At 39.1% G+C, this 19735-nt stretch overlaps 1 protein-coding gene across 2 annotated transcripts in view; it reads right to left on the minus strand.

The window, feature by feature from the left end:
- Positions 1-663: 663 nt before the first annotated feature.
- The window catches only part of WDR75 (WD repeat domain 75), a 20025-nt gene continuing 953 nt past the window's right edge, over positions 664-19735 (minus strand). The window contains exons 1-20 of one of the 2 annotated variants that reach the window (XM_017728976.1): positions 19554-19693; positions 18750-18815; positions 18079-18172; positions 17362-17486; positions 16966-17036; positions 16299-16415; positions 15687-15775; positions 13905-14063; positions 13539-13598; positions 13334-13449; positions 12690-12862; positions 11794-11957; positions 9452-9635; positions 7950-8044; positions 7469-7564; positions 6753-6922; positions 6128-6187; positions 4898-5041; positions 4726-4817; positions 664-2845 (exon numbers count right to left, since the gene is read on the minus strand). In XM_017728976.1, coding sequence (XP_017584465.1) covers positions 2641-2845; positions 4726-4817; positions 4898-5041; positions 6128-6187; positions 6753-6922; positions 7469-7564; positions 7950-8044; positions 9452-9635; positions 11794-11957; positions 12690-12862; positions 13334-13449; positions 13539-13598; positions 13905-14063; positions 15687-15775; positions 16299-16415; positions 16966-17036; positions 17362-17486; positions 18079-18172; positions 18750-18815; positions 19554-19613 — 2340 coding nt within the window. In that variant the 5' untranslated portion in view covers positions 19614-19693 and the 3' untranslated portion in view covers positions 664-2640. Of the gene's footprint in view, positions 2846-4725; positions 4818-4897; positions 5042-6127; positions 6188-6752; positions 6923-7468; positions 7565-7949; positions 8045-9451; positions 9636-11793; positions 11958-12689; positions 12863-13333; positions 13450-13538; positions 13599-13904; positions 14064-15686; positions 15776-16298; positions 16416-16965; positions 17037-17361; positions 17487-18078; positions 18173-18749; positions 18816-19553; positions 19694-19735 lie in introns of those variants that run through there. The other variant, XM_017728982.1, reaches the window with a different exon arrangement.

The following is a 19735-nucleotide window of genomic DNA, read 5'->3' on the forward strand; positions in this document are numbered from 1 at the left end:
AAGAACACGTGAATTTAAAAAAACCCCACATGAACAGATAGTAAGGTTTCCTCCTTTTTAAAGCCACACTTAAATGTTGCTGACACAGTAACACAACCAGGCTTTGACACAGCGCTTTTAAAGCAACATGTGTATAGATCTCTGCTCAACTCACACTTGTTTTTCACAGAGCTGAAGTCTGATGTTATGTAAGAAAAAATACAAAAACCTTTCAGTGTGCCTTTCTTAGTATAGTGCATATTTTGAAAGGGGGAAAATCTATTTACTGATCTTTTTATTTTCCTGTATTTTCTGTTTCTTAATGTTTCTGAGTTTTCAAAACCTATGATTTGTCAGTTACAGTCTTAACACAATTTCCCTATTTGTTCTGTTGAAACTTTTCATTTAGGGAAAAATCCACTGGGTCCAAGGTTCTGAAAAGGCTGTATCAGTTTCAGCTCCACAGATAAGAGGGATGGAAATAAAAATTGCATAACATTTGGGGGAGCTGTGATTTTTTTGCTTCAGCTATATATACCATAAGGTTATCTAAAAAGCTGTTATACAAAGGGAGAAAAATGCAAAACCAGAAAACTGGCGAGGTGGTGATGGGATTAGGGTGTTTTCCTTCTCTCCCTGTAAGTTTGTGATAGAAATAAAAGATACATGAACTTACAGGCAAACTAAATTTGTAAAACTTTTACTGGTTTTAAAGTATTATTTTTTCTGCGTACCAAGGCCTAAACAAGAAAGCAAGATGCTTAAAAATTAAACACATTCCTAAAATTCTCAGCAATACTAGTCCTAGGTAAGTAATCTGATAGAAGAAAATGTGCCTCACAGTCGTAAGTAATGATGATCTGAAGAGCTGCAGTACCTGACTTTATTGTATGAGAAGATGCAGGAGCCCTTTGCTGCCATGAGACTAAGTTAACCCTAGCTGTTTAGTCTGAAACTGTATCAATTAACTATTTTTCACATTATTGTCTGATGAGAAGGACATATAAAGAGTGGGCAAGGGACTATCATCACTCAATTCAAGCTGCATGGCAGACATTCCAAGGCTCTTTACAGAAACCAATGTCTTCTGAATTATCTTCATATCCCCACATTCATGTTTTGACATCTATGACAGTGAACATAAAGAATAAAAAGGTAAATTTTCTTTAATAACGAGTTTTAAACTAATTTTTGGCTTTTTCTTTTTTTTTTCTGAAGCCAGCACTCAGACCTAGTGGCAGACTTGTTTTTAACAGTTCTTTTCAGTACCTGTCTCTATGGCAGTGTCTCCATTTCTCAGGGATTAAGACTCCCCCCACACCCTCACCATGGCAGGCCCAACATCCAAAGTACCTCACTCCTAAATGCAGAAGTGAAGTCACTGCTGTGCCACGTTCTGGGTACAACATCCATCCCTCCTGGCTGCAGCCTGGGACCCGTTAGACCCCAAGGCAGCTGATGATGGACCTGCCAGCACACCAAGGGCCAGCGCTGCTCACTAGGAGCAAACACTCTGCCTTTGTGTTAAAATGGGAGAGGTAAACCTGCCAGCAAAATAATTCTAAGGTGCTTTCCTTGATGCCTAAGGATGACCTTCAGTCCTTCTGTACATGGGTGCAAGTGACAGATTTTGTCTGTTGTAGGATAATTTCCCCCCAAAAAAGAAAAAAGTGTTGCCACTAACTGCCTTCCACTATACGGTGGTAACAAAAGAGAGGAAGGAAAGGGTCTTCCACTTTGTTGTTTCACTGCCAGGAGTTGGATTGTTCTTGTTCCAGCATTTTTCATCTGAATAGTTTTAGCAAATATTGTTTCTTCAGAACTTTCAGTGACCTGTGCCATTTGCATCTGATTGCCTTCATACTGCAGCACCACAGGCAACTCACTCTTAGGCTCTCAAATTCACCACTTCAAACCAATTCTACACTCTGATATGCATTGTTAAATGATATATAGGAACTCCAGCTGATGCATGAGAGGCCTGTTAAACTGGCTGCCACATAAACTGATACATCTCCTACACGATGCAGTTGTCTTGATATTTGGAAAGGTTTCATTGTGCTCTGATACACTGAGTACCCTCTGCCTAAGAATCTCCATACTCCGTGAACCCCACAAAACACTGATATCTATATTCTCTAACCAGCCATGTTAAAGCACTTCTCATCTCTCTCCACACCTGGAGAGGAACTTCTGGGGAGGAGACTTGTTACTGATCTGTATACAGCACTAAGAACCACCCTGATTTCCCCTGCCACACCTTGAGCTAAGCTCTATCGACTGAAGGCATTTGCTGCTGCTTCTTTGGCAGCAGTAACCCAGCCTCAGTGGAGAAAATTTTCAGCAGCTGAGCTGTCACTCTGCTAGCTGATCACAAGTCAGATAATGAACTCAGTTTTGCTATTAGCCTTTTAAATATACTTGCAAGAGGGGGGAAAAATGTCCCCAAACCAGGTTAAATGTTTTCTAAGGTCACAGAGAATCAGTAATAAACTAGGAGCAGAATCAGCTTTTCAAACCTTTAATCCCTCCCCCTAGTTCTGCATCCTTTGGAAAGAGAAGGTGCTAAAATTTTTGGCCAAAGGACCTGAAAAATTTTTTTAAAGAATATTTAATCCACAGAGCTTCAACTTGCAGTATAAAAAAACGTAAGATGTCTGTTTAGAAGGCTGATATCCAACTGTAGTCCGTTTTTCTTATTTTTCGTAGTTCTTTTTCCTGGGATTTAGACAGTTTACATGTCATCTCTCCTAATAATTCCATATGGCTTGTATCTTCTTGTTCCATTTCTGTGGCATCTTCTTCATCTGAATCATCCTCTGCTTTTTCACTTTCCATTTCTACTTCATCAGCAACTTCTTCAGCACTGGAAGATGGTTGGAAACAACCGAATTAATAGGTACTCTCACATACTACAGTACTATGGGGTGAAGTTATCATGCAAATAACTAAGTAAACATTAGATTTTATCTTTTTTTTTTTTCATTTCAGTCTACTTTAAAACTACTATACTTTTCCTGCCATCTCAATTTCAAGCCATTTTTCAAATAGCTTTCTTGTAAGTAAACTTAAAATAGTTTTCTTTCTTGAAATGTAATACATAACTGCAAAGCAGGCAGGTCAGCGTTATGACAAATGTTACAACATCACAGTCCTACAGGATTAGGAACACTGGATAAACTGGTAGGTGAGACAGTATCAAGAAGGCCATTCTTCTCTTTCAAATCTGAAAGAGGTCACTTGGTCTTAAAAAGAGCAACAATACCTAGAGTGTTACTAGGAAAGACAAATTCTTTTTTTTTTTAAACATAGTTGTTTAAAGTGGCTGTTCTGTTCTGAGTTCAAGAGGTTTAAGCCTGTGCTGAAGTAGAAAGCAGAATTCCAAAGAATTATACGGAACAGCTACCATTTACAATGCATTAATTAATAGTATTAGTTCATGTGTCTGTTGTATAAATATTCCAGATCTCATTAGGAGTGAACTGCATGGCAGAACAGTAGTGGTCTTCTAAAAATCATCTGTTCTAATACAAACTATTCATCACTCACAAAATGTAAATGGAGAAGCACACAGTAATATCATAGTGCCAAGGAAAATAAAAGCATTTAATGTTAATAATTATCCACTGTATAATATATACACTGTACAGGGATAAATTCTGGTCAGTCTTCAAGGGCCCACTGCTGCAGCCCTTACATGGACCTTTAAATGCACAGCCATACTAACCATCACCGTCAAAGTACAAGCTCTACAAGTGCAAATATTTACACAGGTCACTGAACTCTCACATTCTTCAGAACTGAAACTAGATGTGAGTTTCCATGTATTAGATTTTTGTTTTGTTGATGTTTTGCTGTGCCATGCAGTAAGAAATCTTGCAGCAGTGGCTGGCACAGCGTGGCAGAAGCCAGGACACTGCTGTTATGGCACAACACAGAGCACACTGAGGAGCTGCTCCAGCTGGTGTTTGTTTCCAGGTGAGCCCCCGCCCAGTGAACCACCCGCTTGCCCATCTGGCAAATCCACAACAGCTGATTCCAAGGACAGGTTTTCATCTCTGGCCTGGCAGAGTTTAATGAAACACATTAAAGAACAGATGGCACAAAAATGCAATCATTTAACTGGCTTCAGTGTAAATGACAAGATATTAATCCTAAAACAAAACTACTGTCATAATCCCTGGGCCTGCATTCCTTTTTTAGCAGCACACATTGATCCCGAAGGGGTAAGCTACAATTTTAAATACCTCTCAAACTATTCTATTAAATTGGAATGAATGCATTGTAAGCCAAACTGAGGTGTGCTTACACTTGTATTTTGTAGCTTAATTAGAAATGAAATTTGAATTCTAAACAAATTCTTAAGACCAAGCTTCTAACTTCTTGGTGTATCTAGAAACTGAAACCAAAAATTATGCAGGAAGTCACAGTAATTTCAAATAAAGTTGAGAACCTAATATTTAACCAAAAAAAAGCCATTAAATCCTTGCAATAAAGTTAAATTCATAGAGAGCATCTGAGTGCAAAAGGCAGCATTTTGCATATAAGCACATTATGCAAAACCCAGCAAAAATAACAGCAACAAAAGAGCCAATACACTGAACAGCCAGACCATTGCCACACTAAGTATTCCACTAACTTACTGCATAGATAAAGTGTTGGAAAACTGCTTTTACACTTTAAATAAAGAAGTACGTAATTTAAAAGAACTTTGATAACTAAGGAGAGTTCTTGAAATTTTCTTACCTTTTGTTCTCTTTGGAGATGAGCAATGAGTTAATAAATATAGTGCAGAGGAAGGAAGCAGATGGCAAAACATGTGCTGGAGTGTGCAAAAGCTGCAAAGATAAAACAGAAAGCTTTTGAAAGATTCTGTTTGTCGTGATTTTGCTTGTACATTTGCTGGAATTACTCCTACCTCTTTAACAGCAGGTGAAGCTTGCTCCTGCTTATTATGAACAACTGGTTTTCCAAGGTCTATATCCTCTTGTGCTTGCTGATGTCTGTGCTTTCCCAAGAGCAAACTAAATGGGGTCACAGGAAGACTTTCTTCTACTGCCAGCTTGAAAAAATGTAAGTAGAATTTTAGTGTCACACATCTAAGTTCTATCTCCTTTTAAGTCACCAAAATTCAGAATAAACTCAGATGACCAAAGTTTACACTCCAGTTTAACTCAACTGAGCTATGTGGCTCTTTGTACTCATTCTCAGGGGTCTGGAGAGAATACTGCACAGAGGGTTGCAAAACTCTCCAGAATCTGGACCCAAGAACACCAGATTTTAGTTGGCAGATGTACCAATTAACTTCCAAATATGGAAGGTGGTGCACATGTCAGAAAACCAAGAATGGGTTTTTCAAGTTCCACTTTGGACCAAAAAGGTCTTTTATACTCCAGCATCATCTGCAGAGAGATTAAGTTATGTAACGGGAAGCAAAACATGGCACCTTGTCTTTTGGCATTTTCCTACATCAATGTACCTTGATCTGAGCACCAAATTATTTCCCCACCTTCCAAAGAAACGGATTGCTTATGCCCACATTCCAACAGGATTTTGTATTAGAAAGATACTAACTTCTACTTTGGTCTATTTTATCTAATCAAACAAATCAATCAAATGCTGCTATTTCAGCAAGTATGAAACACGTCTTCAACATGAATCAAAAAAAAAAAAAAAAAATCCAATTTCCCAGGCTACTTCTCCACAGAAATACATACTAGAATGCAATTCTGGAATTCCTCCTCACTGATAAGTCACAATTGACTAACAACTGCTCATCCTCATCAGAAAGCACAGTTCAGACCACACTCAAGGTTCCAAGTGTTACAGAAACCAAGAAAAGGAAAGAACTTACTCAAACATTTTGCTTCATTTGTATAACCTGAATCTTTTAGAAAATGATTTTTTTTTCCCCCCCCCAGGGGAAATGGAGAGTGTCTTACTGATACTTTTAAAAAAAATTTTTACGAATAGCACTTCTTGTCAAAAAATAAGCAAATCCAGATTACTGCTCCTTCAGCTAAATGCCTCCAGGTAAGGGTCCGGTGTGCATTTCCATGACAGAAGGGAATTTCAATATGACAGAATGAACACCATCTGAATTGTGAACTGCTCTGTCCGTCTGAGTCAGAACTTCTATGAGAGGTACCTGTTTGCTTGATGGTGTAAGCCTTTCTTCCAGAGACTTTGTGCTAAGTGTCATTAGCTCCTAAAATACAGAAGGAAGTAGCACAGTTATCACATGTGAAACGGCTTTCCATATTTCCATACCTTGCCTAGAGAAGCTTCCAACTAGCCCAAAAGCTTTTATCAGTCAAGTGGAAGAGGCAAAACCATCCCTTCCTCTTTATTTTGGAAAGAACCTGAAGAGAAGCAAGAATGGACCTAGAGGTTCTATAGACTTTTTGGGAAAACAAACAAAAAACCCCCCACCCCCATCCAGAAATTACAGGGAAACTGAACATCACATGGAACATCTGTACAATCAGCAGTAATATATACAGCTTCTAGGTGATTGTTTAAGTTAAACTGCATAGGCAATGTTCCCAAGTTATCTAGTTTCTTCATTAAATATTCACAGTAGAAAACCAGTAAATAATTTTGAGCTTAGGCTGTTCTGGCAGTTGAAAGCCTTCAACAAAGCATGGCTTACACTGACTTGAAATGACAGAAAGAAACTCCTACACTCATAAGCAGAACTCCGAATTTGCATCCAACTATTTTAAAGACAACAGTTTTTCCCCAGGAACCACCTGCCAATTACTTTTCCTTACTTGTGTATCTGTAAGAAAAAATAGCTGGGATTTTCTTAGCCAAAGGTATTTTTCTGAGCTTATAATTTCAGGTTCATCTCTTGGAACGAAGGCAGCAAGCAGGATCTTTTCTTTACAAAGGTTTCTCTGGATGTAGATTGGCCGTGGCTCATTTGGTTTAAACACAAACACTGCAAAACCAAGAAAATGTTCTCATTAAATCAGGAAATTCTTACCCTCCTGGCAGCTGTCAAAGCTCTGCATTGTCAAAGTCCAGGAAGGCTGGACAGGATTGCCTCCAAGCACTATTTGCAGGAATATAACTGGGTAACTTTACTGCATAATAGAAGGTACCTTTCACAGTACCCCAAATCCAGAGAACACACTTGGAAATTAACATTTCTGTAGGAAGAGTTATCTTAATTTAATGTCAGAGCTCTAAAATGTAGCTGTACAGTTCTGCATTTATAAGAGAGGGTCAAGAACATTTGAGACTGTCACCCAGAAAGTGTGGTTAATCCTGAGCTGTATCCTACACCAGAAACTACCTGCAGGAAGAAAAGATAACATGCTTTGTTTGAATGCTGCTGTCAGATATGTCTCTGTTTCCACAGGTGCAAGCACACACTGAAGTCCATCTTGCAGCTTTCAGAGTCTGAATTCTAAGAAAACCTTTTCTAGAAATGGTGCTTTCCCAGTTTTAAATTATGACTTGTCAAAGAAGGCTTTGTACTTACAGCTGGACTCTTTGGAGAGCCATGAGACTGCAGCAATATGTTCAGAAAGGGGATCAGGTTGCAGAACCACGACGTTGAGGTGGGCACTCCACTCCACTGAAAAGCGAACACAGCAAGAGCCAGAGGTGAAAAGGAGCCAAACTAAAGGTCAAACAAACAACGCACAGGCCCTTAGCTGCTGGAAAAGGCAGCTTCACTCATTCCCTGGTGAATAAAAACACACAAATGCTACCAAGTTCTACACAAGTGTAAGAAATACTACCTTTTATTGGGTTATCATTCACCTAACTTACAATATATCTTGCACATGCACACAAAGCACATGCATGCGGGACAGGATACTATCCTAAGTATGAAAATCATCCCATTTCCACAGGGCATTTTGTAGCATGTAAATCTGGAACTGAACTAGAATTATTTCAAGGTTTCACAGTAATTTCAAGTATTAAATTATTGTAGCACACATTCAAGCTGATCTTACATGCACAAGTGAGCAGGTTCCAGCAACACAGAAAGCCATAATCAGTGGCACCAATAAGGTACTTGGAACATGTTAGTCTCCCAAAGCAGATGTTCCTACAGAAGTAAAAAGTCAAAACAAGTTAGTCACCTTCAGAGTTCATCTTTGTTTCTCTATGTAGCAACTACTAATAAATCACAAAAACCATTCAGTTATGATTTAGTTTTGACACCTAAATCAGAAATTTGCTTTTTCAATTAACCTCTAGTGGTACGAAACTCCACACACAACTATAAGGGAAGTTTGATGATTTAAAGTATGCATAAATATATAAGGATTACATGTTTCTACAGCATTCCAATATAAAGGAGGGATTTAAAATGCTTAAATAGATTACAAAACCATACATAATTTTACGTGTTCATATTGGGATTAGAAAATAACTTCCATATTTAAAGAAGGCCTACTATTGTTAAGGAAACAGAAAGATAGGAATAGTTAAAAAAAAGTTATTATAAGCTGCTCCAGTTGAAGAAAGCATGTGATTTGATTTCTCAGTCTCTTGTTTGAAAGTAACAGAACAGCCTTATGACTTCTAATGATGAAAGATTTTCAAAAAAAGCTAATAAGGGACAGAATTTGTATATTAAAGCATAGCCCTTTGAAGTTATGCAACTAATACACTAATTCATTATATTCCTAGAGTAATTTGTTTCCTTTTAATATAATAAATAGTAAAGGCTATAGGAGCAGCTGGCCTGGGAAAAGCTTGCCACTGCACCAAGCCGGTGGCTCACATGCCTCCCACAATTTCCTGCACACCAGTTTCAGAATACATTTCTCAATTTCTAATCTTAGAGGACCAATACAAAACAGACTCCGTAACACGAAAGAAAAGCTTACAAACATACACACAACACATGGAAGGGACAAATCTCTGTATGCTGCTATGATTCTTTGTGTCAGTAGTCTTTAAAACATTGTGACCACAAAATGTTGATGGTATCTTTTATCATGACAGCATAGAATGGAGCATTGCTGGGATAGTCTGCCAGGCAAACATGGATTTTCCAACAGAGGTTAAGAAGGATCAAGATATGTATTTCATAGTACAGGTAAGGTCATTATGCCTTTATTGATATAATTTCTATTTGCATGTATACATACACAAATAAAGCACCACTTCTTGTATTTATACTTTTCCAGGACTTTGATTTATCCCTGGATTAATGTGGAAAAAGAGAAGGGCTATCAACACACTACTTGTGTGTGCCCCATGATACAGATTTAAGGATGAGAGGTACAGGAGACATAAGCAAGTAAGAAGGAACACTTGATCTTATTTGTAATAGTATTTTTAACCAATGACCTAAAAGCCACTTTAGTCTTTTCTATATATGAATTAATAAGACTGTTAAATTCAATGTTTATGTGAACATATACAAGGTCTTGGACTGCTATGAATTGATTCTTTCTGTTCTGAGAGTTCAAATGAGACATAAATGAGCAGATGAAAAATGTACCTTATATTTCCAGGTGGATGGCAAAATGTACACTTAAGATCCCAAGTAAGTGAATCCCATACAGTGACAGTTTCTTCAAAGCTAACAGCAAGCAAAGAGCCATCTTCTGAGAAGCAGCAGTTTGTAGCTTGGTAGTTGTGGTAGCTGCCTACAAAGTCACAGCTCCAGCTCACACTCTGCTGTGCTGCGTTGAATGAACAAGCCAGTTAATTCAAGTCTATACATGACAAAAGAAGAATTCAAGTATTATTGCAAAATAGGCTCAAGAGAAAGGCAGTTTTCTTTCACAATTTTTGATGAGTACAGAGAATCTGCCCTGTTCTAGTATGAGAAACAGCTGGTAGGGTTTTCATTTGTCCTCAGTTTTGCATTTGAACAGTGAACCCTGAGACTGGCATGGTACAATATTCATGCTTAGTTTGCCAACTCCATTAACTGTGGTCTCAAATAGGCAGAGGTTAGATAAAATGATACTCAAATAGATTCAACACTTGTTCTGAAACATTGTTCTAACTCTAGCAAAAACACGAGCATTACTCAAAATTTGAACACAGGCTGCATTTAAGTCCAACAAAGCTCATGGCTCATTTACAGAAGATTCGAGGATCACCAAGTGACCCACCAGCATGCTTCCGTGTGTTGGTTCACCTGCCACTGCATTCTGTTGGGACACCTTTCCCACTGTGGATAATCACCATAAAATAAACCAGAGCAAAGTGATGTACTTACCACATTAACATACATTTCCCAGTATAAAATAGTTCCTACAGCATGCTTTTGAAACATTTGAGTAGGATGAGGAAAAAAAGGACAGTAAGTTCATCCTATGCTAAAATACCCTTTATATAAGGGCTACAAGTTGATGATTAAAAGACCTGACAGTAAAAAAAAAAAAAAAAAAAAAAAAAAGCCAGAAACGATTGAGTACTTCCAACTGCATGGCACCATCTAGGGGCCCAGCAGGAGACCTGCTGCAGTTAACACATACCAGAGTGTACTCAACTGAGGAACTCATTGGTAAACTAGTATTTGCTGCACAGAAGCTGCAGCATGTCAACCCTTTCTACCTGTGCATTCCTACTCTGCCCCACTGGGCAAATACACCACAGCAGTCACCGCTAACTGGTACTTTTACATATGCCATGAAACAGAACCATGTAGTCACTTAAAATACATCCTGATGATGGCAGGCAGATACAAAACTATTTTGTGGAAAGAAAAAAAATTCGGTTTCATCCCCAACTGACACTACACTCAAGACCAAAGTATCTGCTCATTAAGTTAAGATATAATTTAAGCTCAGAATAATTTATGAAAAAAAGCAAAACCAACACTCTTATGCAGTAAATAACACAAGGTTTTGTCTTTCTTCTCATCAGCAGCCACTGTTGAGGAACAAACAGCTTGGAAAGAGAAAGTTGGTTTGGCAAAGTTTGCCAAATGGAAACCCTAATAGCTCAAAAGTACTTTTGAACATGTTCTCACCTGCCCATGAAAAGACAAACAGATTACTGAACTGCAAGCAGTTCAGCAAGACCACTATCACAGCTACTGGGAACATGAAATGACAAGACATCCAAATGGCAGCAAAGTGCCACTTCACTTAAGTGTGCCTGACACTGTAACAACATTTAAGTAAATGGAAATTAGTACGTTAGAAATCTTTTGTATTTCGCATTCAAAGGCATACAGAGCAATCAAAACACAGATGGTCTGTTTGAAGGAAGGGAACATCATCATGTCTTTCAAGAGGTGAAATTTGGTTATTAAAAGCATCTCAGAAATACCTAAATACCCATTCTATGACCTAATGGAAAGGAAGGAGGTTCAAAAAATGAACTCTGAAGTGGTGCATCTGGAGAATGGCAAAAGAGCTATTATTTTACACTAAGTCAGCTCAAACAGAATAACACATTTCTGCATCCTGCTCCTTTGAGCAGGAGTCTCAAATGAAAAGCCTACCTAGAGGACTGACAAAAATCCATTTTCTCAATATGGAAAAATCATTACCACAAACAATTCTTTAACCAATAAACACAGGCTGCCATTCTCTTCTGCAGCAGCTTGCCAAGGTCTCCCTGGCTATTTCAGGAACCTCAATACCAAACTGTAATACTGTGGAGCTACGGCAGAACTGCACCACAGGATGCTCAGGAGAACACAATACTTCATACAGCAGCAGAAACAGATCAACGCATGGGACTGAGCAAATGAAGGTAAGGTCTTAATTTCTATAGCATGACTTCAAATGTCATTGTAGGTCCTTTCCAACTCAGGTTATTCTTATGGTTCTATGTTACAAGGTGCAAGTAAGAGTAAGTTTATGTTTTGACCATGCTTACTTTCTGGATCAGTGTCTTCTACCATCACCCAGACTTTAAACACACAGTCTCTGCCAGTTGTTACCAGTATGAGAGAGTCATCTCCCAGTTCATCCATGTCACGAAAGCACATGTCTGTGATGTGGTTGTCATGGGGTGTGTTTATTCTGGTATTCAGCTGAAAGCTGTAAGAAAAGAAAACAGAAGCTTGCCATTCTATTTCATTTGGAACTTGGGGAAGACTTCAGTTAAAGCTGATTCTGGAATGGGCAGGGAGAAGAGCAATCAAAGTTCTCATTAAGACAGTTAAATAGTATTGCATTAACAGATCAGATTTCCCTAATGGCTTCCACAAAGTAACCCAGCACCAAGAATGATCACTAGGCAAGCATCTCTCAAAGTCTGAACTCTGGGCAGTCTTTCCACTACTTTAAAAATCAGTTACATAGCTGATCTGTGTAGTAGCTTTCTTTTGCCTTGTTTCTTCTTTAAGAAAATAACGATTTGTAGTCAAAATGTAATTTTTTAAATAGGAAAATTAGGGAAAGCGTTATTAACCAGATGCATATGTTTGCTAAAGACAAAGATCAACAACAGAATTATAATCTTCTGTACCTTCCGGAGAAGGACTAATCAATTCACGATGGATTACACACAGGTGGGAAAACTATATGGGCTATAGAACCATTCTGTCAGCTCCCTGATTTTTAATATCAGGAAAATATGTGAATTTAAGTCCCATGGTTACAACAGCCTCTGATTACTGTAAGTGTATTCAGTGCCACTCTGTGTTCTGTTGCAGATGCTGTAGCATGCAGAGTGAACTACCTAGATCTGGAAAAACCGCCTTTGCAAGGCAACGTCTGTGCAGGGATTTGTGTGACAGAGAGCTGGAAGGGCAGCTCTATTCTCACTACCTTTGCATTTCTTCATGGTAGAACCACAGTTTCAGCTGTAACTCGGGATCAGTCACTTCTTCACTCTCCTCTACTGTGGCCAGCCAGGTGCCCTGAGCACTGAATGCCACCTTCACCAGGTCTGACTGCTTGAGACCCGCCTGGTGGATGTACTGGCGCTGCACAATGTCCAGCTGCAAAGCAAGGCCAGAAGTGTATTTTAAAATTCAGGTAGAGCTATAAGAGATACCACTCATAAAACCATGGAGAAAGGATGTTCTGAAGGCTCCAGTTATACCTGACTGGGCTGTGGCACAAAACAGTGCCCCAACATGTGGGGAAAGCAGATTTGGGCATCTGTATTCCAATGATGCGAAGTGAAGAAAGAATGAAAAATAATTTGAAGTTGTTTTACCTAGAAATTTTTGACATTTAACAGGACAGCACACTGTTTTGAAGTACTTTTTTCAGTATCAATATTTAGACTTGCTTAGCAAGTGAAGTCTCAGATAAAGCCAAGAACATCTCAGTCTGGAATCCAGCTTTGTGGAATAGCTGCAAGGTTTTTTTTTCCCCTTTGCCATATTAAGTCTTCAAATAAATTCTGATTCACAAGTTACTTGACTGAGTAAATTAAAGTTTTGGTACAAGCCCATCCAACTTACACTGAACAACTGCTGGTCACTCTGGAGGGAATAGAACTGCAAGTGGCCTGGCTCCCCATTCAGGACCAAAGCTTTGGTTCTAGGATCAACTGCTAGTCCAGTCTTGACATCCCGACCTGGAAATGAAAATCAGGTGACAAATGACCAAAGCTGTCAAGTGACACATTCCACTCTCTAAGTGGAAGATAAATCTTACTGCTCTTACTTTTGATTAGCCCTTGAATACTTCTGGAAAACCTTAGGTTGCTGTTGATTATCGTAATTCCTGAAAGAGAAAGCAAAGTCTTGCAAAAGGCACCCATCTCCTGGTGGGAAAGGGACTGTAACCATCTGTACTGCAAATTTATCTTTGCTCAGTTTATGACACCAAGGTGGAAAGCCAAGTTACAGCAGTCACCAGGCAAATTCACAAAATTAATCAAAGAGCAAAAGATTACTACAAGCATCTGTTTTTTCAGATCAGTAATGAAATTTTATGCAGTTCCTAGTTAATTAATCCAAAATCAACAAAATAAAGCTCATACAGATTTGCATTTCCATTGAAGTGATACTTGGATGTGTTTTGCCTTACTGTTATCTGTGTGCAAGGTGCAGCAGAGAGCGCCGTCGGAGGACATGGAAATGTACTCGATAGGAGACCCCAAACGAGGCAGGAAATCCTTCTGGCACGAAGATTCATTGTGCCATTGGACTAGAACAGATTCCACTCCACCACTCAGCAACCTGGTTCCTTTTCCAGCAATAAAAATACAGTTAAAAGGTTTTGCTTAAAAATAAAATCAGCAGCCTATGTCTTTACAACAACAGACAGACATGAGTTTCTCAAAACTGTCAAAAGCAAACATATTAAGCCTGGGCAATACACATAAATATGTTTCTCATTATACCCTGTTAAACTGCTAGAGAAACTTGGATTAACTAACAGGAACTTGTACCTACAGTGAAATTTAAACAATACTTTGGCAGTAGTAGATCCATCACTTTCTGAATCAGCTGAGTATTTGTGCTAGGATATGGCTGAATTGTTCTCCTTCTGTAAGAGGTATTTTGCACTAAGAAATACCTTAAGAATAGTTCAGATCACAAAATTCAGATACATGTGTAGTATTTCTGACAGCAGGTTTGAGCTCAGACAAGACTGGCTTGTTTTATTTGGATGGAAGTAAAACTGGAAAGAACTCATCAGTATTATTAATGAAATGGAAGGGGAGGGAGAGTGGAGGTGAGGGAAAAGAGGTGAGAGAAGGGGTTAGATTTTTTTCTACCACAGAAGGCAGATATTTGACATTATAAATGTCAGTCAAAATATATATAAAACAATAACAACTCCGTTAGTTTTTATTTCAGATCCTTCCTGGACATACTTAAAATTCTAGAAATTAACTTGTTAGTAAGTGGACAAACTTGGAGCTTCCTTGTCTGCTGCAACACTTCAAATTTGAGAAGGTTTTGTTTGTTTGATGGAGGTTTGTTGGCTTTTTGGTATGTTTTTTTTTATTGCTCTGTTTTGGTTTTATTTTTCTTTTACTCACCCTCCACAGAAAAAGCCAGATCCATGACAATATCATGATGCCAGTGCAGTGTGGAATATGTGTACTCTTTCCTGTGGTGGAAATTCCTCCTGTGTAGAGAGGAACAGAACAGTTCTTTACTCACAACATCAACAACAGAGTAAACAAAAGGAAATACTGAATTGAATCAATTATATCATCCTGTCCTCTAACTTTTAGACTAGTTTATCCTATGCTTAAGCGATACAGGAGGGCAGGAACCAGGCTACAGGTTTTCAGAACTCTCCTGGTCCACATCTGAGTTATACTGAGCAACTCAGCCCTGGAAGCAACTTAGCCATGCAACGTTTTTAATCATGTATTCCACTGGTGTGTTCTCCTTAGGACTCATCCATAAAGAGTTATTTAAGCTGCTCTCGCATTACCTTTTACACCTAAGTTTAGATTCAATGGAGCATAACTTAACATAGGCATTTTTTCCACATTATACTGTCAGCACTGCAGGTTCATTGCTCATTCTGACTTCTGAAAATGGCAATGCTAAAGACAAATTAGATTGCTTTGCTCAGGTTTGACTTAATTCCTACAGTGAGAGGAGTTTATGGGATACACAGTTAACCAAAATGCACATACCAGAGGCGAATCTTTCCATCAGCATGGCCAGTTGCAATGCAATCCTCCGTAGGATGGCACACGACAAACAGTAATGAGTATTTTGGACCAAACCACTACATGCAACACTTCAAATTTGAGAAGGTTTTGTTTGTTTGATGGAGGTTTGTTGGCTTTTTGGTATGTTTTTTTTTATTGCTCTGTTTTGGTTTTATTTTTCTTTTACTCACCCTCCACAGAAAAAGCCAGATCCATGACAATATCATGATGCCAGTGCAGTGTGGAATATGTGTACTCTTTCCTGTGGTGGAAATTCCTCCTGTGTAGAGAGGAACAGAACAGTTCTTTACTCACAACATCAACAACAGAGTAAACAAAAGGAAATACTGAATTGAATCAATTATATCATCCTGTCCTCTAACTTTTAGACTAGTTTATCCTATGCTTAAGCGATACAGGAGGGCAGGAACCAGGCTACAGGTTTTCAGAACTCTCCTGGTCCACATCTGAGTTATACTGAGCAACTCAGCCCTGGAAGCAACTTAGCCATGCAACGTTTTTAATCATGTATTCCACTGGTGTGTTCTCCTTAGGACTCATCCATAAAGAGTTATTTAAGCTGCTCTCGCATTACCTTTTACACCTAAGTTTAGATTCAATGGAGCATAACTTAACATAGGCATTTTTTCCACATTATACTGTCAGCACTGCAGGTTCATTGCTCATTCTGACTTCTGAAAATGGCAATGCTAAAGACAAATTAGATTGCTTTGCTCAGGTTTGACTTAATTCCTACAGTGAGAGGAGTTTATGGGATACACAGTTAACCAAAATGCACATACCAGAGGCGAATCTTTCCATCAGCATGGCCAGTTGCAATGCAATCCTCCGTAGGATGGCACACGACGCAACTGAAGTGATTGTCTCCTCCTTTTGTCTTCATTGTACTTAAAGAAAACCTTCAAGAGTTAAGAAAGTAACTTCAGTTATAAGAGTTGGGTTGGTTTTTCTAAAACAAATCTTCAAAAGGATCAGCTAGTGCATATAAAAAAAAATTCTGGTTAGCAAAATTAAACATCTTCAAGTTGTTGTGGTTACATGCACTCTCAAAAAATAGTGACAGACTTACTTTTCTCTTGATTTCCTTAATTCTCTGCCTTCAATCAAGCTGAAAGAGATTTTGCTTCTCTCTTTCTCTCCCTCTTCCACTCTCTTTTCTCCTCCTCCCCTCCCACTTCCTGGGCCCTGCCCAAATGATGTCACTTATTTCAGTTCAGCACCAACCTAAGTATTTAACTGAAAAAAATACATTCCTGAGCTGTAAAGGTAAGGTACCACTGCCACTGATCTGCTCACTGTTCACTTCTAGAGGAAACTTCCTACACAGTGACTACATCCCCTCCAGCAGAAAACCAAATATGAGATCATGTGCGCACACATCACGAGTTAATAAACATTTAGGACATACCAGACTGAATCAATACCTGATATTTTCATTCTCATTCTTACCTGTTCAACAGCTTCCGTTTAAAAAAATAAACTTGGAGATTCACATCCTTCACTGATGCGACATATGCACCCTGTTAAAGTAAAGCCATTTAGGACATACAGATTATGTTCTTACACAAGAAAAAAATAAAGCACATTTCGCTACAAAGTACTTTACACTGGAGGCAACATATAAGCTGATATTAAGTACTTTTCCATTATAAATGTCAAAGTTTCTTTTATTTTTTGTAATATAAAAGAAAGCACAGGTCTTACACTGATTCATTTACTTTCACTTTTGTTTCACTAATGCTGTGCTTGTATAAAGACATAAACAGCATATAGTTCATCTGAGAGGAAAAAAAACCCCATCCAACCAACACCCCAGAGAAGAAAAAAAGCCAAAGGCGAACATACTTCTCTTCCAAATGCAATGTGCTTCATTGATGCACCCACACCATCCAGAACCACTGACAGCTCCTTGGCTTCCAGATCTTGGCCTGCTCCTTTTGTCAGCTTAACTGAGACCAGCTGGAATGTATCTGACAAAAGAAAAAAATCTGTTTGAAACCAACAGTAGTACTGAAGAATGAGGACCAGACACTGGATATCAGTGCAAGAGTAAGCAGAAACCAAGGGAAGCCACACAGTATTTGCTCTTGCTCTGAAATAGCAATATATTATAGTACACAGTAAGGCCTAGATGTATTTATTGCAGACAAAATCCCATAAAAAAATATCTAGGCATGCTGTTAATAGGACAAGTCTCTTTATGTTAATACTGCCTAAGGTGGGAGGAAAATCTCAAGCACTCATACCCAACTTGAGTACTACAACCTGTACCTTGGTGAGCAATGCTCAAAGATTTACTGCATCTACAAGATCACATCCATGCAGTACATGCTTCAAAAGCAAAGATGAGCACTCTTCTAGACAAGTATTGGAAGGATAGGTGTCATAGAATGAAAACAAAGAAGTACAAAATGCAGGACTACAGACATCTGCCACAGGATTTAAGAAATATTTCACAACTAACATATTAAAGCCATTCTTGCAGCACACCGTTCACTGCTGGGACAGTGGCACAGACACAGAATGACTGAGATGACATGGATGATGCTACTTGTACTGTACCTCGTTCACCCTTCTTTGGAATGACAACAAACACTGAGTCCTCAGCACTAGCAGGTGTGTACAGTGCCAGAAGTTTGGATCCTACAGTGAAAGTCTGAAGAAAAAAAGAGAAGGAAATCAACAATTACTACATTTGTGTGTATGTCTTTAAAGTAAGGAAATAATATCTTATAGAAACCTTCATGTGTTAACTGAAATTCTCGACTCTAAGTCAAATAAATATATCTTTATTCTAGCAAGGACTAATACAAATGTTAAAACAGTAGTAATAAAATATGAGACATCCAATTTACTGAAAAACCTTTAGATACCTTACCCCTAAAACAGAGCAGAATACCCACCCAGAGGGAAATATTTAGCAGAAAATGTGAGCAAAAGGACAGTCAGCAGCCCACATTTTCAAGCCATTGTAACAATTCCTGTTGGTATATCCCAAACTGCAGCACACTTTCCAGAGCTACACTGGACTCCAAACTGCAACAGGTAGCAAAGTCAGTATGTCAGTACATCTCCCATCTTCTTCCCCAAAAGAATCTGCATCATCATCATCACCATACATTCTATTACTCCCATAATTAGATGGGTTTTAGGTAGTGTTCATAGTAGAACAATCCATCTCAGACTGATTTGTACCCATTTTTGACATGCTCTTAAAAAGAATAACAACATACTTTAATGGGAATCCCATCCATGAAGTCCCACAGCTTAATAGTGCCATCGAGAGAGGAAGAATAGAGCTGAAGAAAAAAACCAACTATATAAGTAATAGCAATATATCAAAGCCAGATTTTACATACAATCACAACTGCGATTCCAGGTAACCGAATCATAAAAAACTCAGGACAGACACCAGCTCTGTGTGACCTTCAAGGGAGGTGCAAGGGAAGTACAACACTATTACTCTAGTTTAAAATGTACATTGTCACAAAGTGTGAATGCACAGATACCCATCACGTGAACATCTATTAACACCTACATTAGATTTTGCACAGCTAATATGCAGATCAGTCCCTCTTGTTAAATAACTCTTGTTTACATATAGACATCAAAAAAGCCCAAGCAAACTGAGAGCAGGGAAGGCAGGCTGGGGGCAGAGGGAGCCACTGGGCAAGTTAAAGGGATTTAGTCAAATCTGTATCAGTACCAGCAGATACAGAGTGGCTAACACCAACCACAGTATTTCTGATTTTCTCACGTACTTCTTTTACCCTTTCAATCAAAGAACCGGAAATTTTGCTGATATTTCCGTTTTGTTGTCATTCCATTCAAGGAGTGTAATCCAGATGACATTTCACGTTTGTGTTTGTAGGTAACTGACACAGCGTCTACCCTTCTTGTCAGGTTCCGCGAAACATCAGTCCAACGACGCCCTAATGACTCCCAAACTCCAGGCAGCCCCGGGACAGCCCCCGCGGAGCCACATAAGGCTCAGGGGCACCCGCGACCACCCCCAGGCCAGACCTGCCCCCGCAAACCTGCATGTGGTTGTGTGGGTTGAGCTGGATGCCGGTCACCAGGTCGGCGTGGCCGCCCATGAGCCGCAGGGTCTCCTCGGTGTTCACGCTGTACACCTTCACGAAGTCCCCCGAGGCGCACAGCAGGTACCTGCAGGGGGGAAACGCCGTTACCCCGGCGGAAAGGGCCCGGGCGTCCCGCG

This window comes from Corvus brachyrhynchos, unplaced genomic scaffold (genome assembly GCF_000691975.1).
Source record: "Corvus brachyrhynchos isolate BGI_N302 unplaced genomic scaffold, ASM69197v1 scaffold370, whole genome shotgun sequence".
Taxonomy (NCBI): domain Eukaryota; kingdom Metazoa; phylum Chordata; class Aves; order Passeriformes; family Corvidae; genus Corvus; species Corvus brachyrhynchos.